A 27,281-nucleotide genomic window follows, 5' to 3' on the forward strand; every position below is an offset into this window, starting at 1 on the left:
GGACCCAGAGGTCCTTCTTTTTTTTTTTTTTTTTTTTTTAGGACCCTGAATTCTTGAAATAAAACTGTCTTGGTGGGCATCCAGGGGAAAAAAAAAAAGCAACCCCCACCCCGCCCCGCACTGGGGGCTTAGGCTAACGAGTTTATTGAAAGGGCTGGTTGGTTTGGCAGGCAGTGCTCAAGTTCCTTGTTGATGGGTGGCTCATTTACTCATTCATTGCTTCAGAATTTCTTCATAAAATCCCCGAGAGCTACCTCAAGGCTTGGCCAGGATAATAATAAAGGATGGGACAGTCTATATGCATATGTGAAACAGGATTAACATCTGGAGGAAGAGGGGCAATGCATTTAACAAGATCTATTTTAAAAGGTTATAGGAAATGGGATGAAATTAAGAAGGGAAATTTAAGAGGGGTTTTGGGAAATTTTGAAAAAGAAATCCAGAGCAGTTCCCTGTGACCAGAAGATTCCACCAAGTGCTCTTGTTTCCGATGGGCTCAACTCCCCACTGCTCTCTTCTGAAACTTCAAGAAGCCTGTGAGCAGTAGCAAGCTTCCTCCTCCCAGTGAGAAAAAGGCCCCCAAAGAGCACACCCTACGTGGCCCCCTGCCCAGTGGGGGGGCCTTGGCACTCCAAATTAGAACAAAGGCAGATTAGATCCTGCCTTCTTTCTGTTTCCTTCACAATGGGGGAGGGAGGTGGGGCCGGGCTGTGCTGGTTGGCAAGCTGGCCCTCTGAGCCTTGCCTGCTTTTTCTCGTTGGAATCCTGTCAGCCAGCCCCTGCTGCTCCCTCCCCTCGTCCCCGGCTCCATTTGCCCTCCCCTGCTTGTCCCCAGCAGCCCCAGAAGAAGCAGTGGGGCATAGAGTCCTTGCACCCCCCACTCACCCTCTCTTTTTACCCTTGCTCCGAGGGGGGCCTGTGGCCAGTGACTGCATGGGCACTTCCAACAGGGAAGTTCTTTGCAAAGAAACAAAGGGGCCAGAGCCAGGCCAGGATGAGAGTTTTGGAAGCCTCTGATCTGACAGGGCCCTTGAGGATCCTTGCGATGGGGGAGGGGTGGGACCCAAAGTTGTTGTGACTGAAGGGAAATGAGTCAAGGGAAGAAATGCCCTGATTTAATTCTTGTGGACAAAGGAGTGAGTGGGCCTACCAGACCACAAAATAACACTCCGACCAACTAACCTAGTTTAAGCTGCAGAGGGCAAGATCACTGGGGAAACTGGGAATTTGGAGTCCAGGAAGATCTGAGTCTAAAGACCAAAAGCCAGATGCCTCTGTTCCTCTCTGCCAATTTGCACTTTGCTGGGCCTGTCTATAAAATAAGAGACAGACCTTCCAAGGGGGCAGTGGGGGGCGGGAGGGGTGAGAGCTGGGGCAGAGGAGCATTTCCTGTGTGGGACAAGGAGGCGTGGAAGTTCTAAGCGCAAGAACCGAGATTATCGGAGGTAAGTTGGCTCTGCGAGGTGCCGGCCGTAGAATCCCTGTGGTGTCCTCTGAAAAAGTTTCAGAGGGGACATTTCTGTGGTTCCACCTAGTTGACCCCAGGGCAGGAACTCACTTTGAGCAAACCAAACTGGGACACTGGGTCCCTGGGCTGCCAAGAAGCACCAGGGATGGTCTCACTATTCAGCCCACAGAGAACTCTGGGCGAGACGATCTAGCCACCTGTGTCTATTGATGGATGAATGGATAAACAAGATGTGGTCTATACAGACAACGGAATCTCAGTCAGCTTTAAAAAGGGAGATTTGGAGGCACCTGGGTGGCTCAGTCAGTTAAGCTTCCGACTCTTGATCTCATCTCAGGTCTTGATCTCAGGGTCATGAGTTCAAGCCCTACGTTGGGCTCCATGCTGGGTGTAGAGCCTACTTTACAAAAAAAAAAAAAAAGGAGATTCTGACACATGGCTCCACATAGATGAACCTTGAGAAGAGTATGCAAAGTGAAATGAGCCAGTCACAAAAGGACACGTACTCTTATGATTCCACCTATATGAGGAACCTAGAGAGTCATCATAGGCATAAAGACAGAAAGCATTCTACTTTCTGGTGGTTGCCAGGGGAATGGGGAGTTACTGTTTATTGGGTGCAGAGTTTCAGTTTGGGAAGATAATAAAGTTCTGCAGAGGGGTGGTGGTGATGCTTGCATAACAATGTGAACATGCTTAATGCCACTGAACTGTGCACATAAAAAGGGTTAAGATGGTCAACTTTGATGTATTTTACCACAATAAAAAATATATACAATTAAAAATGTCTTCCAGAGGCACCTGGGTGGCTCAGTCCATTAAGGTCTGTCTTCGGCTCAGGTCATGATCCCAGGATCCTGGGATCGAGCCCCACGTTGGGCTCCCTGCTCAGTGGAGAGTCTGCTTCTCCCTCTCCCTCTGCCTACTTGTGCTCTCTATCTCTCTGTCAAATAAATAAAATCTTCAAAAACATCTTCCAGGCATCCATGGGAGCTGATGCTGGAGGGACTGGCCATGATCAAGTCCTAGGTTCTTGACCTTTCCATACTCCTTGATCTCTCGATCACACGATAAAGTTTTTTTTCCCCCTTCCTCTTCCAGAATTTAAGGGACACTCTGAAGGAACAGTGACTACAATGAGGAGAGAGCTGGTGTGCGTCCTGCTGCTTTGTGGAGCAGCCCTCACCTTGTCCAGCCAGGTAGGAGGGCAGTTCAGGTCTGCCCCGAGCCTCGAGCCCGTGTCCCCTCAATGGACTCAGGAGCCCCAAAGTGGGGTTCTGTCAGAGTGCAGAGGTCAGCAGTTACGGAGCGCAGTGCACACACTCCTCTCTCTGTAGGATGCTCAGGATTCAGGGTTCCGGGTGCAGAACCCTAGGCAGTTCTTCTGACTTGGGCAAATAGTACTTAATCCTATTCCACTGCTACTGCCTGCCTTCTTTGGAGCTGTTTTTAAAGGATGTGTTTGAATTCATCCATAAAGCATCTAAAAAAGATGGTGCACAAGCCGTGAGCCATGGAAGCTGGCAAGCTGACCTAGGCTGCTTACTATCTACTTGGGATGGAAGCCATACTACGGACATGCTCTCTAAAAACGCCCAGCGAGCAAGGGCACCATGGAGGGCCCGATGAGCAGTACCTGCACAGTGAGATTTTAGAGGAGAGAGTTGGAGGGGATGGAGCGGGGCTACAACTCCACTAACCCCTTGTGGCTATTTAAATTTAGAATTAAATGCAATTAAAAATTCAGTTCAGTCGCACTAGCCCCATTTCAAGTGCTCAGTCACCACACGTGACTAGTGGTTACGGTATTGGACAGCACAGGTATTAAAGATTTTCATCACTCAGAAAGCTATTTTGGCAGCATTGCTCTTTCTAGAAGGGGAGGACGAATTAGAAAAGAAGGCAAGAAGTGGACATTGCACCTGGGGCCGGCTACCCGAGGGGGAATCTTCAGGGCAGGTGGCATCTGACTGGGGGTGTGTACGCGGGCTCTGGATCAACCACGTTTATTCCTAACACGCCCAGCATGGGCTGATCCTTCCTCCACCGCCGGTTGCTTTGCAGGAAATCCACACCCGATTCAGAAGAGGAGCCAGATCTTACAGAGGTAAGGTGAAGCTGAGGTGGAAGGGGGTCTATGGAAGCAGGAAGCAGAGTCAGGGCTTAGGAACTCAGGGTGCCCTAGGCGCTGTCGCGGATTTATCTTCCACCACACCCAGCTTATGTAAGCTGTGTGAAGGTGAAATTTTGCTGGGTCATTCCGTAAAGATGCCTGCGTCACCCCCCAGCCCTTACTCATTCACCTAGTTAGCTGAGGCCAGGTTGTGAGAGGACAGGAACAGGCGTGCCCTCAAGGAGTCCGGCTGTCAGGGGGTCACAGAGCTGGTGGGAGCCTGCCAGCCCAGGGGCCCGAAGTCCTGTTACACAGGTGAGAAGACAGAGCCAGAGATTGAGCGACTGGCCCAAGGCCACACCGAGGCCAGGCACTGGTCCTCCAGGGTCCTTTTCTGGGCTGTGAGCCCCATCCCGCCAGAGTCCACCTGGCATCTTGTTAACTGCCATCTCCGTGCTTCCACGTCTTCTGGTTGGTAAAACTGGAGTAACGAACCTGGGTTACCTCACAGAAGTTCCACAGGTGTGGAAAGACCTTTCGCTCTAGAGTCGACTCTAGAAACCTGAGGAAATCGCCATGAGCATTAGGTAGGATTCCAAAAATAAAACATGCTAGCAGCCAGATTGTCTTGACTCTGGCTGGAAGAACTCTTGGGCCCAGCTTCACGTCTAAAGCTACCAATTTAGGACCCTCATTTCTTGTCCTTCATGACCTAGTTCCTTTGGCTCTGGAAGGCTTTGCAATACCTCTTTTAAAGCGGAAGTATGCTGTAACTTTTTTTTTTTTGAGAGAGAGCGAGAGCGCGAGCGTACACGCATATACACACACGCACGCACACACCCACGTACATGCAGGGTGGGGGGAGGCGCAGAGGGAGAGGGAGAATTTTCAGCAGGCTCAAGAGGGCCCAACATGGGGCTCAATCTGAGACCCTGAGATCATGACCTGAGCCAAAACCGAGAGTCAGACGCTTTAACTGACTGAACCACCCAGGCGCCCCAACACTATTCACCCATAAAGCAACTCTTAATGCCTTTGCTGTTGGATAGCACAGCATTTCCGACAACGGTATCCTGGCCCCAGGGGACCCTCAAAAGAAACAACAGTATTATTTACAATGAGCATGTGTCACTTCTTTAATTCATGAAAAGTTGAAGATTTCTTAAGTTGGCATTCTGGTTTGCAAACAGAGAGGCAAAGAGGGCTAGAATATCAGTGTGAGTACTTAGACCGTTTTCATTATATCAAAGATACTAGTGAGAGCAGCACATTCCCCACACAGACTAAGATGCGAATTTTCTTTCTTTTGGGCTAGCAATGTGTCATTTCAGTGTGGTAACACTCATGTGGATCAATAACTCTGGTAGGCAATTATATACGTGTGCATATTTCTGATGAATTAAAATGAAAAATTAGGGGCGCCTGGGTGGCTCAGTCGGTTGGGCATCTGCCTTCGGCTCGGGTCATGATCGCAGGATCCTGGGATCGAGTCCCACATCGGGCTCCCTGCTCGGCAGGAAGCCTGCTTCTCCTGCTTCTCCCCTCCACTCCTGCTCACCCTCTCTCTCCCTCAAAGAAATAAAATCTTTAAAAAAATAAATAAAAACATAAAATATAATGAAAAAGTAGAGTATTACTTAGTAAATGCATTTTGATAAAGTCTTCCGAGATGAGGGCCCCGCCAGGGAAGAACAATAGAAGCGGTCTTTGGTGACAGATTCGCAGGTGTGTGTTGTCTTCGGGCCGGGAGCAGGGAAGGGATGAAGGGTGGGTTGTATGACAAGTGAGTGAGGGACTCTCAGAAGGACCCGCGGTGGGGCGGCAGCGTTTGGGGATCGTGCCCTCAAGAGGCCGCCTGTCCCTCGTTCTAGTGGGCTGCAGAGACGAGAAGACGCAGACGCTGTACCTGCAGAGCGAGGCGTGGCTGCGCCCGGGCCTGCGGGGCAACCGCGTGGAGTACTGCCGCTGCATGGCCGGCCGCGCGCACTGCCACTCGGTGCCCGTCAGGGGTACGTACGCGCGCCCCGCTCTCCGGCCCACGCCCCGTGTGTCGCCGGTCCCGCGGGGCGCAACTTCAGATGGAGGTTCTGGGCGTGCTGGGCCTCAGGCTAAGGTGGAGGCGCTGAGCCGGAGAGTGAGACTGACCTGGGGCCCTCGACTTCCGCCTGGCCTCAGCTTCCACCTCCGTCAAATGGGGAGAATGGGCGCACCTACCTCACGGTTTGCCAAGGGAAAAGATAGCTCCTTTTGTCAACCGCCGAGACTGGTGCCTGGCAGGCGGAGCTCACTCCTCAGATCCTAACCCCTGTTATCCTTGGAACTGCTGTGAAAGTGATTGGGGCTTCCTTGTTTGTCCTTGACAGTTTGCAGCGAACAGAGGTGCTTCAATGACGGGGCGTGTCGGCAGGCTCTCTACTTCTCAGATTTTGTCTGCGAGTGTCCTGAAGGCTTTTTGGGGAAACGCTGCGAAATAGGTGAGTGGTGGGTGGGTGGTGTGAGAAGAGGGCCAGAATCCCAGGTCTTCCCAGAAAGGAGAGGAAGTGTGTGGTGACGGGGGCGGGGTGGGGACAGGGAAGGGTCCTCCAAGGGTCCGTTAGGAAGCCAGAGTGCTGGGCGCAGCGGGCAGAGCCTTGGGTGCCAAGCTGGGGTCTGCCTGGGGGAGCCTGGCCACCCCGTGTACCTCCTGCGCCCCAGAAGCTTCAGCAGCCAGCCCGCCTCGCTGGTTTGGGGTGACGCCAGAGCAGACGTGAAACCCCTTTGGAAAACTAAATGGCAGAGGGGGGAATGCACATGGGAGGCGTCACGTGTCCTGTTTTCTCTCTCTTTTTTTAAAGATTTTATTTATTTATTTGAGAGAGAGAGGGAGCATGAGTGGGGTGAAGGGCAGAGGGAGAAGCAGACTCCCCGCTGAGCGGGGAGCCTGAGGCGGGGCTCGATCTCGGGAGTTCGGGATCATGACTGAGCCACCCAGGTGCCCCATGTGTCCTGTTGTCAATCAGATGCCAGTGCCACGTGCTACAAGGACCAGGGTATCACCTACAGGGGCACGTGGAGCACCGCGGAAAGCGGGGCCGAGTGTGTGAACTGGAACAGCAGCGTGCTGGCCCTGAAGCGCTACTCGGGCCGGAGGCCCAACGCCATCCAGCTGGGCCTCGGGAATCACAATTACTGCAGGTGCGGGGCCCCCCTTCCCGCGTGAGCTCGCTTCCCGCTGGGGAGGAGCGGCCACAGCTGGGGACACCACCGGGGGGGGCTCATCAGGCGGCGGGCTCCACGGAAACAGAACGGGCGCCTTCTCTACCGATGCAGCGACGTGCGTGGGGGGCGCGGGGGGCGCGGGGCTGGCCCGTCTGGAGCCTGTGGGCAGGCCCGCGGGCTGCGAACTCACACGGGCTTTGCTGTCGCGGTCTGGAGGCAGAGGTCTTCCCAGCTTTTGCCCCGACGGCCTTCCGCAGGCTGGATGAGGCTGCCACATGATACAGGATAATCTCCTCTACTTGAGGTCCGCTGATTGCGGCTGTTAACCCTAGCTACAAAATCTCTTCTCGGTGGCAGCTGGATTAGCGTTCGATTAGATAACTGGGCACTTAGAGCCAAGTTAACCCATAAAACTAAACACCACAGGCCAGCCCTTGTCAACATGGCTTCTGTGCACACCTCCTTAAAGCATACTTAGTCTCAGAATGCAGACGGTAGCTAAGTCATACTTCCACCCAGCATGAGCCAGCTCCCCGGTGGACCGCCGAAAGTGCACTGACCTTTTCCCTGGAAGAGGATGCAAAGTCTTTGGGTCTCAGAGGGAGGCTTCACTTGTCACCTCCCCCGGCCTTCCCTGGCTGCTTTTTCAGAAACCCGGACGGGGACTCAAGGCCCTGGTGCTACGTCTTCAAGGCGGGCAAGTACAGCAGTGAGTTCTGCAGCACGCCAGCCTGCCCCGAGGGTAAGTGCTGCTTGCCCACCCTCCCGGGCAGCGTCCCCAGAAGTAGAGCCTAGGACAACCAAGCTGATAGTGTTTCTACAACTGAGGAGACTAAGGAGTGGGCTGGTGGTTCATCATTTTGGTTGCAGAGGGAAGAAAGTCAGGAGACTTAGGTCCTCACCCGGGCCTGGCCTCTAACTAGCGGTTGGACCTTGAGCTGGCCTCTTTACCCCCCGGGCCCCCCATTTCCTCATGTACAGAGGAGAAGGGGGGCTGCATTGGTGCTTTCCGGTCCTTTTGAGGATGAATGGGGATGCTCCCGTTTGTGATTGATGGGCCTTTTTCTCAGTCTCTTTCTCTTTAAGATGTTTAATATGAGAAGATTTTCCAAATTCAAAAATACTAAATTATAAAAAAGCACTATGAACTCTGTGGTGCTTTTACAAATAATGATATCCCAATAGTATTAAACATGTGTTTTAAAGTTCTAAATATTCATATACAATAATAATGTGCCTTCTGCCTACAGGTAAATCTGACATACCTGTGAATTTGAGGACTCTTTATAGTAATTCTAAAGCATCCTCTCCCCTCCCAGGATCAGTAAATTGGGACTCACTAGTCTAGGTGGCGTTAAAGATCGCCTTAATTATGCTGTTTATAGTGGTACACTCTGCCAGTTTCAAATGGGGAGAAAGGAGGCTAAAATGGGGCAAATCGGTGAAAATAGGCAGCATCCGTAGGTCCATATGCTCTCTTCCTGCTCAAGCCCAACAAACCCTTCAGAGCACTGCAGACAAAATCTGAGAAACTGGGGCCTCTGACGTGTCCCTCCACTGAAGAACTCTGCTTTGCACAACCTGTCAAGTATAAGTAAGGAAACCCCCAGTTACTTTCAAAGCAGCTCCAGCAATAATCGCTACTAACTGGGCATAGACCCTTCCTGCCGAACGTGAACAAACCCTCGGAATCTCTCAACACAGCAAACCAGGCAGCCGCATCCAACCGATGAAAGTTGGCCCCCCAACTGAAAGCCATTTACCATCCCTATGTCAAAGGCCTTGAAGGAGGAGGAAAGAGGGGAGCGGGATGGTGTCTCCTCCCTCCTACGGGCAGGCTAACTGCCTTCATCCTCTCAGGCCAGCAGCCCCGCTCAGGGCCTGCTGCAAACCCCGACTCGCCTGCTGTAGCATTTAATTGGTTTTGTTTCAGTTTGAGATTTCTTCTGTTCCAGAAAAAAATGAGGACTGCTACTTTGGTAAAGGGTTAGCATACCGTGGCACCTACAGCCGCACTACGTCTGGTGCCTCCTGCCTCCAGTGGAATTCCATAGTCCTAAAAGGCAAGTTCTACACAGCGTGGAGGACCAATTCTCAGGCCCTGGGCCTGGGCAACCACAATCACTGCCGGTACGTAGCACCAGGTCTGTGGGGTTCATGTCTGGGCAGAAGGCAGCACTGGGACGTGGGGTAGGAGATTTCATGCCTCAAGTTACATGAAAGACCCAGTGGGTGGGAAGGAACCATGGGTATTCTCTAGTCACACCCATTCACTCGCTAGAATAACACCTATTATAAAGAGGGAAGTTCACCAGTTTGTCAGCCCACATCCCACGTTCGAGGTACTGTCCCATAGCCACTTAGTCCTCATCGGTTCTGTTCTTGTCTGGCTCCTTTCTCCCAGGGAATCACAAGACTGTCCTCACAGCACAGCTCACAGTCCCTTCCAACATCCCTGTGAGAGGGGAATGTTGTGTTGCTGATAGAAAAACAAAATTAAAGTTGTTTTCCTCTGGTGAGATCTCGCACAGAGCCAAGTTCAGAACTCAGGCCCCTCCTTCCCAGCTCATTGTTTTGCCATTGGTTTACTGAGCCTCCTCCTGCTCTCACGTGGCTTCTGATGTGCTTGAAAACCTTAAACTCTCTTACCATCTAGGAACCCAGATGGGGATGCCAAGCCTTGGTGCCACGTGCTGAAGGACCGCAAGTTGACGTGGGAATACTGTGACGTGCCCCAGTGCTGTAAGGGCTGGCCCTTGGCCACCTCCCGCTGCCCAGCCCCCCTTACTGACCATTCCCTCCGCCACTTCCTGTGTCCTCACAGCTGTCTGGTTCAGACTGTGTAGCTCCCAGATTTTCAGGAAGGCCTTGGTGGGGGAGTCTCCATGACTGAAGCAATGGCGGGATGACAACTCTCTGGGCAGGTGTTCACTTCTCATGCACGAGGGTGACGCAGAGGGGCAAAACGGAAGAGAAGAACGGCCAGTTTCTCTTAGAATTCATTAGGCTCTGAACTTCTCTCTCCAGATGCCTTTATTAATGATCAATGATGAGGTCATGGTGAGCATGGAGGAGGATAGCTCACGTATACGGCTCCCTAGATAACAAAGTGCTCTCATAGCGTTCTCCTGACAGTGTGGTGAGAGGCAGTCTTCCTGTCTTCGGTTTCTGGATGAGGAAACCAGCTCAGAAGTCACATGGCCTGCCCAAGCTCACTGGGCTCCGAGTAGCAGAGCCCGGGTCTGATCCCACGTCCTCTGACCCCACAGCTGCTACTTCTGCTGTGAACTCTTCCAGCCTTTCTCACAGAGCCCGTTTCACACAGGGGACCTGGGTGGGTGGAGGGAGTGGAAGACGGAGAGGAAATTCAAGTTGGCACATTTTGCTAAAAAACTTTAGTTTAGAAATTGTCTGAGAATAGATTAGTATTAGTCCATTCCTGTGAACACACATATTAGCCAGAATGTTTCTCAAGGAACATAGTACCTACCTGGGCAGGTAAGACACAAACTACCAGTGGACTCACAACCAAGGCCATGCATGGTGCGTCCTCCCTGAGCAGTACCGGTGAGCCCGCTCGGAGCCGGTGGGTTGGGTGTGTGAAGAAAGCTCCATGAGGAGGTGGGATTTCACCTAGGCCTTGAAGGATGGACAGGGTGCAGTAGATGGAAAACAGGGTAGACATTCTCCAGGAGGGAGCTGCAGGGCCGCGTTATTTCTGAAGCCAGGAGGCGGGTGCAGGAGAAAACGGGGGGTAATGAAGCATGGCAGAAAGATCCCATTTGGAGTCAGACAAATCTGGGTTCTAATCCGGGGGCCGCTGTGACCTTGGGCAAAAATTTCCCAGCCTCTCTGAAGTTCAGTGTTGTGAGGGTTAAAGATAGTGTATGTGCAGTGGTCGGTGTGCACTATGTACCCAACAGATGAGAGCTGTGGTTTTCGTTAGCGCGGACACTGTTCTGTCCCTCTGTGTAGCCTGGACACAAGCAGTAAGCCTGTGGAAACTCGGGGTTCCAAGAGGGGAAACCAAGATAGGTGCTCAAGGAACTCACCCAAGGACCGCAGGTCTGATCTCCCTTCTCTGTGCTTTCCTCTCCCAGCCACCTGTGGTCAGAGACAGTACAAGCAGCCGCAGTTTCGCATTAAGGGAGGACTCTACACAGACATCACGTCCCATCCGTGGCAGGCCGCCATCTTTGTCAAGAGCAGGAGGTCACCAGGAGAGAAGTTTTTTTGTGGGGGAATACTGATCAGTTCCTGCTGGGTCCTGTCCGCTGCCCACTGCTTCCAGGAGAGGTAGGGACTTCAGAAAACCCAGTCAGTCTCCCTAGACTTTGAGGCCTTGAAACCGGGGCCCGTTAGAAGAAGCCTCACAGCGAGCAGCATGTCCTAAGGCTCTTTCTCCATTAGGTACGATGCCCACCACCTTAGGGTGGTCTTGGGCAGAACATACCGAGAGGTCCCTGGAGAGGAGGAACAGAAATTTGAAGTCGAAAAATACATCATCCATGAGGAATTTGATGGCGACACTTACAACAACGATATTGGTGAGATGTCCTATGCCCCCTGCTCCGGATGACACGACACACACCCACCCATGTGCATCCACACCTCGGCCTTCCACACCCTCGCCCTCTCTTCATCTTCCTCCCCTCCAATCAGACGAGCATCGCATGGGGCTTATTCTCTTCTCGCTCTCCTCTCAGTCCTGCTGAAACTGAAGTCGGAGTCGCTACACTGCGCCCAGGAGAGCGACGCCGTCCGCACCGTGTGTCTCCCCGAGGCCAACCTGCTGCTGCCCGACTGGACAGAATGCGAGCTGTCTGGCTACGGCAAGCATGAGGCGTGTAAGTGGAAGGAAGTCTCGGCCCCATCCTGTCTGTCTGCAGGATGGCGGGGCGTGCAGTTATTGAGAGGAAAAAGTCATGAGAAAGTTCTAGCCCTGGCTCAGGCACTGACGCTGTGTAAATGTAGGCAAGTTCCCTGCAGACCAAGAACCAACGTCTGCCTGCCCCACCTCTCGGGGTCACTGTGCAGGTCAAGAAAGGGGTGAAAAGTACAAGTGCTTCTTCGAAGGGCCTAAGATCGCAGGAAGGTTCTGATAAGAAGTGGAGGCCGGTGATGAGGGTATGCGGCTCTTGCGCCTCTCTGTTCATGCAGGCCCGAGTCCACACCCTAGATCTGCACCTTGTAGCGGTGGGACCCAGGACGGGTTTTTATGTTACACGGCTCCGAGCCTCGGCCCCCTCACTGGTCACATGGGGGTAGAATTGCCTACCTCCTTAGATTATGAGAATTGAATGATAGTAGGTTAAGCCAGTGGTTTTCAGCTGGGGTGTTTTTGCTCCCCAGAACACAATGGCCATGTCTGGAGGCATTTTTGCTTGTTACAACTCAGGATGGAGGTTTATACTAACATTTAGTGAGTCGAAGCGAGGGGACCTGCCAAATACCTGCAGTGCACAGGACAGCCCCCCTCAAAAAAATGATCTGGCCCCAAATGTCAGTAGCGCTGCTCCTGAGAAACCATGGGCTAACCTCTATAAAAGAGCTGGTTTTGTCGGTCAAAACGATATTGACAATATTTCGTAGGCTTCAGCCTCATCGATCTGAAAGCTGGATCCAAGTTAGCCATTATTAGAAACGTCGGCTTCCTCCTTCTAAAAGGTTTACAAATAACTTTCCCTAAAACGGTCAGCTATCTTCCCTTCTCTGTTTCAGCTTCTCCTTTCTATTCTGAGCGGCTGAAGGAGGCTCATGTCAGGCTGTACCCGGCCAGCCGCTGCACATCACAGCATCTGTTCAACAAAACCGTCACGAACAACATGCTGTGCGCCGGAGACACGCGAAGTGGCGGGAACCAGGCAAACCTGCACGATGCCTGCCAGGTAGACACGGGGGTCTCGCCCACCTGAGGGGAAAAGTGGTCCTCGGCCCACAGGTTCCTAAGCAAGACAAAAGTTATAGCCCGAATGGATGCGTTCATTTTGGTGAGGTGCTAGAGATTCTAGATGAGGGCCTCAACAAAATAACACAATCGGAGAGAGATCAAAGTTACCCAAACCTAAGAAATCTAAACTGCAGGAAATGTCCCCAATGTCTACACCGGAAACTCCACCTGATTCAGGGTTTCCTGTAAGCCCAGGCAATTGATCAACTATTGAAGTGATGGGTAAAGCAACACAAACGAAGCAATTCTTGACTTCTGGAGGGGCTGGAGAATTGGAGTCCGCCATGTAGGGGTGGGGAGGAGAAGCTGCAGCTTGCCGGGGAGTATGACCCAGATGATTTGTGAGAAAGAAGTTTTAAGAACTCATATCAGCCCTAATATGAGGTTTTTCGCCTGGGAAAGCAAACTATGTCAGGCTCTCTGTCAGAGTCGGTACTTCTATCTCATGAAAACAGGGCACTGGCATGGGACACACACCAACGGTGGTATTAGGACCGAAATATAACCAAGGCCCCATTACTGATGAGACATTTTCGAGCCTACAGTGTGCCAAGCTCTCCATCGAGGGGCTGGGGGTTAGAGGGGAAACAAAAAGAGGGAAGCAGGGCTCTTCCATTGAAGGCTTTGTGGGCTTTGTTCTTATAAGGTAAATCATATCAGCATTTTCCCTTCAGTTCCTTGACAACCTTTGTCTCTTTTTGAATGGTTTCTTCAGAAACCTCAGCTGTACCCCTAGCTCAACAGTCATAAAAAGGTTGTATGTAAAGTGAAACCATGATCTGTAAGCTTCAAGTTAAAAGCAAAAACAAGAGATCATTTTGATTCAGTAAGACAATAACAGCCAACATTTACCAAGAGTTTTACAAAATGTCATGCTTTCTCCCAATTAATTCCCATAACAACCTCCCATACAGTAGATAGTATGATCCCTATCTTTGAGATAAGAATACTGAAGCATAGTTAGCCTAAGGCCACACAGCTAGTAAGTGGTAGAGTTAAAAGGAGGGTTGTGGCCTGAAATATCTGAGCAATTATCTCAATTCTACTTTGCAATGTAGATACAGCGTAATTGTCTACAGGATCAAGATCATCGAGATAAAAATTTCCCTCTCTGAATTTTGAATAATACAACAATTAGCACTACAGATATTAACCCTAACTACCCCCCCCCCCCGCCCCGCCCTGCCGCCCCGCAAAGAGTCTGCGTTTTTTGCAAACAACTAACCTGTTCTCTCTATTGCAGGGTGACTCAGGTGGCCCCTTGGTGTGTATGAAGGACAACCGCATGACTCTGGTTGGCATCATCAGTTGGGGCATTGGCTGTGGGCAGAAAGATGTTCCTGGTATATATACCAAGGTTATTAATTACCTAGACTGGATTCAAAACAATATGCAACTGTGACCAAGGACATCCAGTTCCCTGAAATCACGGGAGACCCTACTTCCTCTACTTCAGAAGACACACTAAGGCGGAGTGCTTCTTTATAGAGCTGAGCCATCACACAGTACAAGTGGATGGCAGGGCAGGGGGAACCCATAGGAGAGGGGAGAGGATAGGTTTTAATAGGTACTTCCCATTTTAGAAGTTTTCAGGGGTTAAGATCTGATTTCAGAATATAGTTTGTCAGCCGAGAAGACAGATAACGCCAACCCCTCCTGGAATACCACCATCTAAGGCAGAAGAGAGGGAGAAGAGAAACCCAACCTCCTGATCTGTCACCACGAGCAGCTTTGGAAATGGGACCACAAAGATAAAAGCATGTCTCAATAGTAAAAAAGTAACTAGATCCTTCAGGAAGGAAGGATTGCATTAGAAATGGAATGTCTGTCTATAGTCACAAGGAAGCCCAACAGGCGCCTCCTAATAAGGGATGGGCTGGCTGGCCAGGTCATGTTTCTCAACACCATCTTTTAAATCAAGTATTTGGCTTTTCCCTTTCTCCACTTTACAGCTCTTGGAAGGAAATCTTTTTGTGTATAGTGTAAATCTTTTTTTCTTTATAATAAAACAGGAGACTTGTATCATTTTAGTAACTGGTAAACTAGGCTTTAGTATATTTATATCAATCCATTTTAGTTTTTACTTTGTTGTCACGCCCCTGTATTATACTGTGCTGAAATAATAAATTCAGATTATTTTTCACATATTTTCCCAAATCAGAGTGGGATAATTTGTTACACTTGCAGTATCTCACAGCTCATTTATTCTTGTTACTCACGGTCACATTTTAAAAATCATCTCAAGTATTTCCTTTCATTCATTTGGAATATACAGAATACTCGCTGCATACAAGGCAACATGCTAGGTGCTGCAGACAGTAAAAAGGGGGAGGGAGGCAGTTCTCGGTTTGACAGGAAAATAAGATAAAGAAATACCCAGGTAGAACAGAGACGGGTCACAAAAACGGCAGAGAGAAACTTTTACTTTTCAGTTGCAGGAAGTATGAGGGAATCTTAAGGAAAAACAAGTAGGGCCTTCAAAAATTGGGCGAGATCTGGACTGGTGGGGAGGAGATGTGGGCAAGGCATCCTTGAGACCAGGAATGTCACTGCATGGAAATATAGAGATCTGGAGAGGAAAAAGGGCGGTGGGAGTATGGGGAAGGATTTTGTACAGGTTGTCGGAAGTGAAGGTCATGAAGAGTGTGGGTAGGAACTTAGATTATGGTGCTTTGAATGCCAAACTGAGTTTTGGACTTAATTCTAGAGGCAACAGGGAGCCACTGGGGCTTGTGCGTAAGAGAAGTAACGAACAGAGCATGCCCCGGGGAAAAAGAACCCTGAGGGGGATGGAATGAAAGCCGACTGGGTATGCAGACTCCGTGGGCCACAAGCGAGGTAGTAGAAAGGAGAAGCAAGAGGGTACGAAGAACACGACCTTGCTGGCCAGCATAACAATATCCCACTGTTGGTCGGCCTAGAAGCTAGTATTGGCCGTTTTCTTCCCATTCCATTTTCCTTCCCTGTTGTCTGAAAGAATTAACTCCCAGACCGTGGGGCGCCTGGCTGCCTCAGTCAGAAGAGCATACAGCTCTTGATCTCGAGGTTGTGAGTTCGAGCCCCATGAGGGGTGTAGAGATTATTTAAATAAATAAAACTTAAAAGAAAAAAAACCATGAATTCCCAGACCAGTCCACACTAGTATGTTACTTCAGGATGCTGCTTTCTGCTTCTCCTAGGCTACTTTCTTAACTAGAGCTGCAGCTCCTGTTACCACTGCCACCCCAGATCCAAGAATAAATCTGAGGGGGCTTGCTGTTGGATATATGCAGCAGTTTCCTGGAGAGGAGAAAAGGTGGTTGCAGTTGTCTCTATCTCTTGAAAGGCTGTGAGAACTGCTCAGTTTAGAGGTTCTTAGAAGAAAAGTACATAGTTTCAGCTCACAGAAGAGACTCTAAAGCCCACGAGCTTGAGTTAGAGGGGAGCAAAACCCAAACTTCCCTGAAATCCTCAAGCCCCCGGAGCAGTTAAATAGATGCAGATCACAGAAACTGAAGCCACAGATTCCTCCACCTTAGAGCTCTCCCGCACAAGTTTCCCGTGCAAGTGGCAGGTTTTATTTGAGATAGAAGTGTTCCTCGGCCATTTTAGACAAACACTGCTCGAGGACAATAGGCAGGACTCCCAGCGAGCACATCTCTGGCAGGAATTCAGTGGGTTTGCCCCATCCCCTTTGCATGACAAGCCTTTCTTCAGAGACCTGGATGAATGAAATGAACTGAAGCAGCAAGGCCTCCTAGGATGGAAACGCCAAGTGACAGGCCCCAACATTCCTCTGGGTGAGGTCCCGGCAACCAAAGACTGGATGAAGACACAAGAGACCGCGGACCAAGCTGCAAGGCAGAGTCCCGGCCCCGCAGATTCCTTTGAATTACATTGAAACACATTCAAAGAACAACACACATCATTATCCGGTGTGGGTTAGGAAATTTAGGATAAAATGTCTGGAACTAGGCAGGCCAGGGAAAGGATTATAAGGGGGGAAATGAAATAGTTCCTTCTCCCCAGCTGGTTAATAAAGCAAATAGACACTAACAGATCTGAAGGACAAAGATTCTTAGGTAGCTGTGCAATACATTTTAGTGGGTAAAGACTTAGAGGAACTCAGATGATGGAAACTGCTATCCTCCTAGAGCTCCGATCTTAAGTCTGGTTATCAAAGAGTGTCATAAATTTTTGGTTTCACATTTAACTGCAAAAGCCAAAAACTCACCCCATCCCCAGTACTCGGAATCTTGGGGGAAAGTTTAAGAGTTTCAAATTCAGTTCTTTTAAAATTCTAACAATTAAAAAAAATTAATCTCATTGCTAGCACTGAGTCACCACCTACTGGCCACAGAGGAAAGTACATGTATTATAAAATGCACCTGGTCACACCACAGCACAACCAGAACAGCCAGAGCGCGGGAAGACATGTTAACGACCAAGACAGGTAGGATGGAGTATTCATAAATACCAAACACTAGTTCGTAAACAGAAAAAGCCCTAACGTCTTTTCATGGCCACGACGGATTTACCAAAGGATATCAGTACGGATATGGGATAACAACCAGTGTCCATACTTTTTTACAAAGACTGCCCATGACTTATCTTCCATTTCACACCCAAACTGACAAACCTAAGATCAAGAGCGTGGGGAAAGCACCAGAATAGCCATTGGCAGCTTTAATGGCTGGTCTTTAATGGGGAAAAATGACTGATCTTCACCTTTGTTCTTACAACCTGAAAAATGACAATGCCAACATCCCCTATTTCCAGAGGTAACGAGAATCATACCATACCTATGGCGTTAGGTCTACTGGTTGAAAAGACACAAGTAGTAAGATCCTCCCGAACTGATTTATTTCTTAGTGCTTCTACCGAGGCCTGTCTGGCATAACACTACTGTTAGTCCCAGTAACAAGACACTTAGGACACAGACGACTGGTAAAACTCAAACTTTATTACGATTTAAACACAGGAGATACTTCCACACATATTAAACACGTATGGAATCGAACAGCTCAACCAAGACGGCCTGCACTTCTTATGCTGACACCCTGCTGGGTGGTCGCCGCGATGCTCCACTGGGCTCCAGAGGTCTGCTACGAGGGTGATACATTACTTCACATGCTAAGGCCTGGAGGTCCCATACCCTAGATACTTGATTTCTCCTCAAGTTCTTCCCTTGAAATTAGGATGAATTGTCTGGGAGGAAATATCACAGCTGGATTTACAAACCTAAAAATATCCAGGCACCAAGACTGGTTGTTTTCCTATGACCTAGGAAACCTTAAAATCCTTCAGAGCCCTCAGAAGAAGTAATTCCGAGTATTCTGGAATCATAGGCAGGGCTGTTCCCCTACCCTGCCAGGTATGTATGCAGGGCATAGTCATTCAGGACAAATTCTGGAGTGATGGGAGTATGAAACACACCTGTTTGTATACAGCACAATTTATCCCAGAGGAAAACCACAAAGCAACATTACTCTGCAGCAAAAACAAGTCCAGGAAGTAGGGAGATAAAACTAGCAAAACAAAATTGCTGAAGGATTTGGAAACAGGGCTTTAGAGAAAAATTGTAGGGTTTGGAGAGGTCTTCATTTTTCTCCATGCATTAAGCAGAGCACAGTATCACTCCTTAAGCTACAACAAAAATTTTAAAACCTGTCTTCTATATAAATTTTTAAAGACTCCAGCACTAGTCCAGCACTGACAAGTATAAATAAGGAGTCACTGGGTTACAGCTGTGATGCACTTCATGAGGAAGGAGTTGGTCATCTACACTCCAACATGGTGACACACAAAATCTGGCTGCCCTGGGATTATGGGATTGGCTTTTCTGAAATTGTCCTTGGGTAACAGGAAAAAGCCTGGTGAATTCTGCAATGCAAAGTGAGTAAACTGTTTTGGGTTAGAAAAGGGGCATTTTAGGCGGCCTCCGCCAGGAAGAGGGCAGGTCACCTTCTCACAGAAGATGACAGACCAATTGCTAAAGGCAAACAGTAGTTAGTATCTGAAAACTGGTCGGTTATCGTCATAGTCTTCAAGGGAAAATCTGATTCTACTGGGGTTTTCCATGTCATCAGTGGACTCAAATTTAAGAAGTTTCCAGTTCACTTCTAGAAGTACTGATGATTTTATATAGATAGATAGATAGATATCAAAGTAGAGGGATCAGAAAGAAACCAACTCCACTCTTTTCCTTCCAACCCTCCTTCATGTGGGGCTTGACTACTTTTCCTGCCCCTTTCACTTGAGCCTGTGTCCTCATACTTCTTCAATACTGTTTCCTTTCTTCTCCCTCATAGATCAGATCCTTAACTGGCCTTTCTGTGACTAACATTCATACTCTTCCAAGCTTTCTTTCCTTCTTTCTAATCTTTCTACCTTAAAAAACAAAAAGAGGTCGTTCGTTGGCTTAGATCATTAAAGCCAAGCAAGTAACAAATGCTAGTCTTTTTCTATGGTAGCCACGTTAAGAATAGTCAAATATGGCATCAAGTGTCTCTACCCTCCGTCACACATCTCTTCTCGCAGAACTGAGTTGGTGCTGATTGTGTTTCAGTTCTGTCCAGTTCTCCCTGGCGACCTTCTCTCCCTTGATTAGTTCCATGGCACTGAAGGCTAAGGAAAAAAGGGAGCAGGTGGGTCCAGAAGGGGATACTGACCTAGGAGACAGGCTGGTATTTTTTACTTTTAGACAAGTAAGAAATGAAAAAGCATTCATGACTGTTCTTTTTGCAAAACTCTCCCTTCAGGTTCGAACTTGGAACTTTCCAGCTTTGGTCATGTATTTTATGCCCTTAAAGGGTTTGTACTTTTCTCCATACATATCCAGACGATTCACCTTGAGTCCTGGAAGGAAGGAAGATAGGCATTATTCAAAAAGGAGCATGTAGCATGTTATGTTTAAATCCATTTTAATTCAGAGGGATCAGTGGGATAGAGACAGTTGTAACAATGAACCAGAAAAATAATAATAATTGTCCCTTATTTATTTCACTTTCCTAAAGCTCACAGGTTTTTGACTCTTGGTCCATACACTGATAATAAAAACTGCTCCAACATAGAGCTATCCTACTGGAAGACCTATTTGTAAAGTGGCAAGGGCAGAAAGTTACATGCAGACTGATATGAGGATAAGGAAAGAATAAGACCCTTCTATGTTTTTCTCAAGTTATTGGATGGAATACATGAATAAATAATAAAATTAATGAATGAAATAAAATATAACTTAATGATGAATGCTTCCTAAGTATTCTCACTGTACTAATAAACAAAACACATTTTATACTGTATAGGGCTTTAAAATTTGTGAAGTGTTTTAAGATGAAAGAGTTTATAATTGAAGTGAACGTTAACCACTTAAATTAGACAAGTTCTGTTGATAAAGAAAAATAGGAACTAGCTGAAGTCATCTCCTATCTACCTTATACGGTTGTTCTAAGGATTAAATAATAACATAGATGGAAAGAGCTTAAAACAGTGCCTGGCACATAGTAAATGCCTGGTAGGCAGTGACTATCATCATCACCAGCCTGAGACAGGTGCAGACCTCAGCGGGCTGATGTGGGTTCCACATGGTAATAAAAGCAAATATGAAAGTCCCTCTGAATCTGGGGGAAAGGAGGGGAAATTATTCTTCTCAGTTACCAGCTGAGAACGCAGAAGCCTTCCCATCCTGAAAACCTTGGGACCCCAAACTGACAACCCCAGTATGACTCAACACCTGCTTGCCAACACTCCATCTACCCACACTATTTCCTTCTCAACTGTGTCTTATATATTGGCAGTCAAATCACTTCAGCCAACTTCAAAGTAAGGATGATGAACTTTCCCCAGAAATGCTAGAGAAGATTTTACTCAAGATTACCTATCAGGTAATGAAACCAAACTCCATAAATAGGGAGCCAGCAGAAGGCATTCTGAGATCTATGTCCTACTGGAGAGAGCCACTTCTGTTCTCATGAAGCCACCTAAGTCGTGAGTCACTCACCAGAAATGGCCAGCTGCTGGATCTTAAACTGCAGATTAATTGTGGGGTTCTCATCTGGCTTGGAAGCTCCAGCCTGAAGACTCATGGTCCCCTTCAAACTTGGTAGCTTTTGGGGATTTATTTTTCCTACATCCCACGACAGCATCTTTAAAGAAAAAGAAAGAAGTTACAGTGGAACCCTTCATCTGAGGTGGTTGAGCTCTAACCTCAGGGCATCTGTTCACAGTATTACAAGCTGCCTCTAAAGTGGTTTTCAATAGAGAAAACTATTTGTCCCCATAAATTATCTCAAGGAGAAAAAGGATGTCCCTTTGATTAAGCTTCCCTTTCAACAAGGTGTAATGTTTATGTGGAGAGCTCCTGCAGAAATACTTCTATTTAATATCAGCAATTTGAAACCTCCGGCTTATTCTCCTCCTACCTTGGTAACTGGGTCAAATGTATGTGTCCCCTGAGATGGAGTGAGGCTCATATTCAGGACCCCTTTGGGCATCTGGCTGGTGACAATCACTCCCTCTATGGTCTTCCCCATAGTCTGCTTCGGTCCCACTGTTATTTCAAAGCGTCCAAGTGCACTACTGTCCCGGAAACTGATGCTATGTTTGACATATACTGGAATTGCCACCAGACTGGAAAAGAGAGACAAAAAACCCATTTCATTACTATACTGGAAAAATGGCAACATTTTCTTCTTTTATACTTTTTTTTTTTTTTTTGCCCCATTGACAGCTTTTCCTTCCTTACCTACTTCTTTACTCCTTATATTAAAAAAAAAAAAAAAAGGCACAGGAAAAAAACCCAGTAATCTTTAATTTTTTCTTTTTGTAAAGCTAAGACGCTGTCTAGTTAGTGAACTAACTCTTCCAATGACTCTGAATAATATTAACAAAAACCAAAGGGTATACTAAGCCTACTATGAGAAAGGCATTAGAGATAAAAATTAGGAGTCACCATATCTCTGTGTTTTACTTTATGACCTGTGACCGATAATTATTTGTACTTGGGAGAGTACTATTCATACCTCATGGACCTTTTATAATATCTTGGGAGTGCTTTTACCGGACTTCCTCTGATCCTCATGAAATCTGATGAGGTACGTATGGTAGGTTGTCATGATAGGACAGAACAGGAAATAGAGAAATCACAGAGTAATACCAAAGCAATAATAGTGCTTAATATCTATTAAACACTCCTGTATGCCAGTACTATGCTAGATGTTCTTTCTCCATTATCTTGTTTAATCCTCCCAATAAGTATGAAGTAGGTACTGCTCCTGTCCTGATTTTATAAATAATGATGTCCTTTTACTTCACTAAGATTAAGTAACCTGTCCAAGGTCATACATCATAAGTACTGAAGATGGGGTTTAAATGTAGGCAGTCTGAGCCCAGAGCCTTTGCTCTCAGGCATGCAGATATTTTCCTAAATTATTTATTCCAAACCCCACAGGGAAGTATTGGTGGATCTGAGGTGTCATGGCTCTCTTCGGTCTGTATTCCTTCTACTACACACCTTATACTAAGGGCTTCTCAAGTCCTTTGAAGAGATATTAAAGAGAATGTTCAAGACCAAAAATGACTGCCTTTTATGATTTTTCATAGCATAGTTTAATGCTTTTTTGGGTCACGGGGATTGAATACAGGTGTACTCGGATTCCAATTTGAGGAAAAGTGTTCTTGTTTAGACATACAGTAACAAAAACAGCAGCAGCAAACTTAAATGAGCACCAGCTTTGTGTTAAGCACTATTTAGACTGTTTTATTTAATCTTCAAACAAGGCCCATTTTTTTGTTTTCCGCTTACAGATAAGAAAACAGACACAGGAAGGTTAAACAACTCACCTGAGGTTACCCGATTAGTAAGTACAGAAACTGGAATGTGAACGCAGGTAACTCTAGAGCCTGAGTCCTTAATCACTACGGATACTGTTTCCACATATACACATATGATTCTATTCTTAATTATAAGGGCTGCTTACTTCTGTGCACTGACATGGTAAGAGAGCAGGCGAAAGTTTCCATCAGGAGGGATGAAGGAGAGGATACGCTCAGATTCCCAGCGCTTGAAACGAACACAAGGATGGAAGCTGACATCATCCAACAATCTGGGATTCTGTAGTCACCAGGCAAGGAAAAGCAATTAGTAGGAATTAAACACCCATATTGCTTTTGGGAAACTCATTCAGATGCTGTCTTTATTTAAATGTGCGCACACACGCGCACACCCACACACACAAATTCTGTACCTACTTATAGAAAATTCAAGCCTGATACAAGCTTTGTGGCTGTCCTTAATTATTTTTTCTTTCTTTTTTTTTTTAAGTAGGCTCCACACCCAGCGTGGAACCCAGTGTGGGGCTTAAACTCACGACCCTGAGATCAAGACCTCAGCTGAGATCGAGAGTCAGACGCTTAACTGATTAACCACCCAGGCACCCCTGTCCTTAATTATTTACTGTTCCATTCCATTCTCACCACTGTCTTTCCAGAAGCAATTAATTTGCCATCCCGAGATCTGAACCTGTGGTTTAGGATTTTACCATGAAGGAAAGAGTAAGGTCTGGCATTCCAGTCAGCTTGACGCAGGCATCAATGACCCCCTGGATCTCAGCAGTAATTGTGGAACCTGAGATAGGAACAAGGCAAAAAAGACAGTAAGAGGTTATTCAACACTTCTGTCTTTCCCAACCAACTTATTTCCTCCCTACCACCTTAATCTTCTCTTTTCTTCCCCAACTTTTGTCTTCTCCCTCCCTCCCTCCCTTCCTCCCTTCCTTCTGTCCATCTATTCATCTACCCAATGCATTGGTCCATCCTTCTAAACATTTATCAACTGCATATCAAATATGAGACACTATGATGAAGCAATGGGAATAAAAGATTAATGAGACAGTTATTAGCTTAAAGAAGTTTTCCATCTAGTACCAGAATCAAACAGGGTACCATCGTAACCAATGGTTCAGAAAACTTCACAGCAGAAACTGCTCTCCCTACGGTCACCAATGAATCAAATGGACACTTTTCATCTTTATCCTATAGACGTTCTCTGTAGCATGTCATTGTCGACCACTTCTCCCTTTGTAAAACCCTCCTTTCTCCTAACTTCACCTAGTTTTCTATTTTTCTAGCTCCACTTCCTCAGTGCTTTCTGTGGGTTTCCCTTTCTTTGCACAGCTTTCAAATGCCCATGCTTTTTCACAATTCTGAACTTCTCTTTCCTTTCACTCAACACCGTCTCCTTGAGCTTCTCCCACAGGTTGCCTTTTCACTGTGTTGACTGTTTTTTTTGTGCAGAAACTTTTTAGTTTGATGCAATCCTGTCTACTTCTGCTTTTGGTGTCATATCCAAAAAAGCCATTATCCAGACCAGTGTCAAGAAGCATTTTCCCTGTGTCTTCTTCTAGCAGTGTTATGATTTCACATTTTACATTTAAGTCTTTAATCCATTTTGAGTTTTGTTTTTTGTATTTTTTTGGTGTGAGATAAGAGTCCAATTTTATTCTTCCACATGTGGAAATTCTGTTTCCCCAGCATCATTTAATGAAGAGAGTATCCTTCCCCCATGGTATAATCTTGGTTCTCTTGTCAAAGATCAGTTGACTGTAAATGCGTGGTTTTATTTCTGAACTCTCTATTCTGTTTCATTGGCCTATGTGTCTGTTTTTATGCCAGTGTAATAATTTTGATTACTGTAGCTTTGTAATATATTTTGAAATCAGGAAGTATGAAGTCTCCAGCTTTGTTGTTCTTGCTCAAGATTGCTTTGGCTATTTGGGGTCTTTTGTGGTTCCATATGAATTTTAGCATTGTTTTTTCTATTTCTGTAAAGAGTGCCATTGGGATTTTGATGGGGATTACACTGAATCTATAGATTGCTTTGGGTAATATGGACTTTTTAAAAAATTTAAAAATTTTTTTATTTTTGTTTAAAAGGAAGGGAGAAGGAGGGGCAGAGGGAGAGAGAGAGAATCTTTTTTTTAAAAGATTTATTTATTTGAGAGCGAGCATGAGCGCGGGGCGGGAGAGGGGCAAAAGGAGAGGGAGAAGCAGACTCCCTGCTGAGGAGGGAGCCTGACGTGGGGCTCGATCCCAGGACCCTGAGATCATGACCTGAGCTGAAGGCAGACGCTTAATCAACTGAATCACTCAGGTGCCTCTGAACATTTTAATAATATTAATTCTTCCACTCCATGAACACAGGATGCCTTTCCATTTATTTGTGTCTTCTTTAACTTCCTTCATCAGTGTTTTATAATTTTCTGAGTACAAGTTTGGTTAAGTTTATTCCTAACTATTTTATTCTTTTTGGTGCTTTTGTAAATGGGACTGTTTTCTTAATTTTCTTTTAGCATAGTTCATTGTTTGTATTTAGAATGCTACTGTTTTTTATGTTGATTGTATACCTTGCAACTTTACAGAATTTGTTTATTAGTTCTAACAGTTTTCTGTTGAGTCTTTAGGGGCCCCTACAAATATGATCATGTCATCTGCATCATAATATTTAAGTCTATTCCCAGTACCTAGCACAGTGCTTGACACAAAGTAGGCACAAAATTAAAATGAATGATCTTGAATGGGGGATAATTCTGATACTAGCAAGCACTGTATGAAGGAGACTCTTTCTACTTTCTAGTTCTGAAAACAGATTAAAAGCACTTACCTGATTTATCAATGATAGCATCAATCTCTTCGATCACATCAAAATAGGCCTCATTGTTGGTGTACTTCACCCCAGTTCTTCGCCAGGGCACCACTGACAGCTGTCCAGTAGGAAGCTGGTCACCCACATTGGTGCTTCCTAGATAATGAATATGACTGTAATTCCAATTGGATAATTAGATGTAACCAATTATCTAATAATCATAGAACACTTCCCTAGAAGTTTCTATGTTCCTATTATTCATGCACTCAATTGGAGAATAAAAAAACAAAAACAAAAACGTAAGAGTTGTCTCAACTTCTGTCTGGGTAACGTAGTCTATTCTAAAAACTTGTTGCCATCTGGTCTGCTTCTTTGAGCAGAATAAAGGTTAAAAAGTTACCTGAGAAACAGATATCATATTTTGGTTTTGAAAGAAACTTGAACTTGTCTCTCAAATTTCACAATAGCTTGTAGCTTAAATAACGTACTGGCTTTCAGCAGGGATGGTGATTTACATATTAATATAAAATTTTCATGGGTAAAAACAATATTCTAGTTCAAGGTAGGTTCTTAAGTACATTTATGCTAGTTATTAAAATGCACACATTTTACTACTACTAATACTGAATCTTAGGAAAAGAATACAAATTAGGTCTTTCCCTGTCTATAAGAGTTGTAAATCAATTCCGTTTCCCACCCCCGACAAGAATAAAAAATATTTTTTAATCCAAAAGTTCTATGCTGTAATTCTGAAATATTATAACTAATTTAAAATCTATTTCCTTCTTTTGTAACCTGGATGTTTTTAACCTAAAGAAAGGAACATTAAACACACACATATATTCAGCATGTTTGCAAAACAGTTCAGCTTTTCAAAAATGACTCTCAGGTACCTTTTTCTAGATTTAAGAGAGATTCAGAAAAATGACTCCATAGTATTCATAAATGATTCAGGCACTAACAAAGAGCTTAAGAGTTAAATGAACCCAGAATATTGAAAAACCCAACCAATGTGTTTTCTTAAAAAGAGGCACCACATATTAAAACATGTCATCAAGCTATAATAATTAAAGCAGTTTGATAAGGCAGGAAGCCTAAAAACAAAGAATCCACAGTGGCTTAGTACATGACAAAAATATTTTAAAACAGGGAAAATGGTTATTTAACAAATGGCGCTAGGAAAGCTGGTAGACAATTTTGGAGAAATAAACATGGAGCCTTACTTTACATTGTATACCAAGATTAATTTCCAAATGGATTAAAGAATTAAGTACAAAATGAAACCATAAAAGAACTAGAAAAAAATACACTTTTTAAAAAAGAAGACCTTCCCTTCTCTGAGATCAAAAAGACACTCCCCTATGTTTTCTTCTAACAATTATAAGGTTTGTATTTAACTCTTTGACCTTGCTAGAATTTATTTTGTGTACAGAATGGGTAGAGGGACTTCATTTTGTTCTTACCAAAGCTGATTGTCCTAATACAATATGTTACCCTGGCCCCCTGATTTGATATATGATCTATGTATATCAAATTTCTGCAAAAGCAAGGGTCTGTTTCTGAACTTTCTTTTTCTTTTCTTTTCTTTTTTTTTTTTTAAGATTTTACTTATTTATTTGACAGAGCGGGGAGAGAGCACAGCAGAGGGAGAGGGAGAAGCAGACTCCCGATGCTGAGCAGGGAGCCCAATGCGGGACTCTGTCCCAGGACCCTGGAATCATAACCTGAGCCAAAGGCAGACACTTAACCAACTAAGCCACCCAGGCGCCCTGTTTCTGAACTTTCTACCTTATCTCAATCATCTATTTGTCTATTACTGGGCCAATACTACGTTTTAAAAATTATATATATGATGTATCTTGTATCTATCCGATGGGACACATTTTCTCTCCTGTTCTCGATCTTTTTAAAAAATATTTACTTTTGGGGCGTC

The 27,281-nt window shown here is 46.0% G+C and overlaps 2 protein-coding genes and 1 long non-coding RNA gene across 13 annotated transcripts in view; 1 reads left to right on the forward strand and 2 right to left on the reverse strand.

The window, feature by feature from the left end:
• Positions 1 to 14,876, forward strand: part of PLAT (plasminogen activator, tissue type) — a 31,660-nt gene extending 16,784 nt beyond the window's left edge. For 2 of the 3 annotated variants that reach the window (XM_045879913.3, XM_045879911.3), the window contains 13 exons: positions 2,570 to 2,667; positions 3,533 to 3,575; positions 5,453 to 5,590; positions 5,945 to 6,055; positions 6,581 to 6,755; positions 7,430 to 7,521; positions 8,735 to 8,909; positions 9,436 to 9,521; positions 10,880 to 11,075; positions 11,190 to 11,326; positions 11,486 to 11,626; positions 12,501 to 12,667; positions 13,973 to 14,876. In XM_045879913.3, the coding sequence (XP_045735869.2) occupies positions 2,570 to 2,667; positions 3,533 to 3,575; positions 5,453 to 5,590; positions 5,945 to 6,055; positions 6,581 to 6,755; positions 7,430 to 7,521; positions 8,735 to 8,909; positions 9,436 to 9,521; positions 10,880 to 11,075; positions 11,190 to 11,326; positions 11,486 to 11,626; positions 12,501 to 12,667; positions 13,973 to 14,131 (1,718 nt within the window). In that variant the 3' untranslated portion in view covers positions 14,132 to 14,876. The remainder of the gene's footprint in view (positions 1 to 2,569; positions 2,668 to 3,532; positions 3,576 to 5,452; positions 5,591 to 5,944; positions 6,056 to 6,580; positions 6,756 to 7,429; positions 7,522 to 8,734; positions 8,910 to 9,435; positions 9,522 to 10,879; positions 11,076 to 11,189; positions 11,327 to 11,485; positions 11,627 to 12,500; positions 12,668 to 13,972) is intronic. The other variant, XM_064585492.1, reaches the window with a different exon arrangement.
• On the reverse strand, positions 9,476 to 10,963 carry LOC135363690 (uncharacterized). Its single transcript, XR_010409676.1, has 3 exons — positions 10,832 to 10,963; positions 10,270 to 10,497; positions 9,476 to 10,109 (listed from the first exon to the last, which is right to left on the reverse strand). It is a non-coding gene; the product is annotated as an uncharacterized LOC135363690 (long non-coding RNA).
• A 2,758-nt stretch (positions 14,877 to 17,634) lies between the features above and the next one.
• Positions 17,635 to 27,281, reverse strand: part of AP3M2 (adaptor related protein complex 3 subunit mu 2) — a 96,978-nt gene continuing 87,331 nt past the window's right edge. For 8 of the 9 annotated variants that reach the window (XM_064585498.1, XM_045879907.3, XM_064585497.1 and 5 more), the window contains 6 exons: positions 25,367 to 25,504; positions 23,247 to 23,332; positions 22,686 to 22,819; positions 21,129 to 21,336; positions 20,708 to 20,852; positions 17,990 to 19,566 (listed from right to left, as the gene is read on the reverse strand). In XM_064585498.1, coding sequence (XP_064441568.1) covers positions 19,466 to 19,566; positions 20,708 to 20,852; positions 21,129 to 21,336; positions 22,686 to 22,819; positions 23,247 to 23,332; positions 25,367 to 25,504 — 812 coding nt within the window. In that variant the 3' untranslated portion in view covers positions 17,990 to 19,465. Of the gene's footprint in view, positions 17,917 to 17,989; positions 19,567 to 20,707; positions 20,853 to 21,128; positions 21,337 to 22,685; positions 22,820 to 23,246; positions 23,333 to 25,366; positions 25,505 to 27,281 lie in introns of those variants that run through there. The other variant, XR_010409675.1, reaches the window with a different exon arrangement.

This window comes from Mirounga angustirostris, unplaced genomic scaffold (assembly GCF_029215605.1).
Source record: "Mirounga angustirostris isolate CCGP_5_RB_7025 unplaced genomic scaffold, mMirAng1.0.hap1 SCAF_2, whole genome shotgun sequence".
Lineage (NCBI taxonomy): Eukaryota > Metazoa > Chordata > Mammalia > Carnivora > Phocidae > Mirounga > Mirounga angustirostris.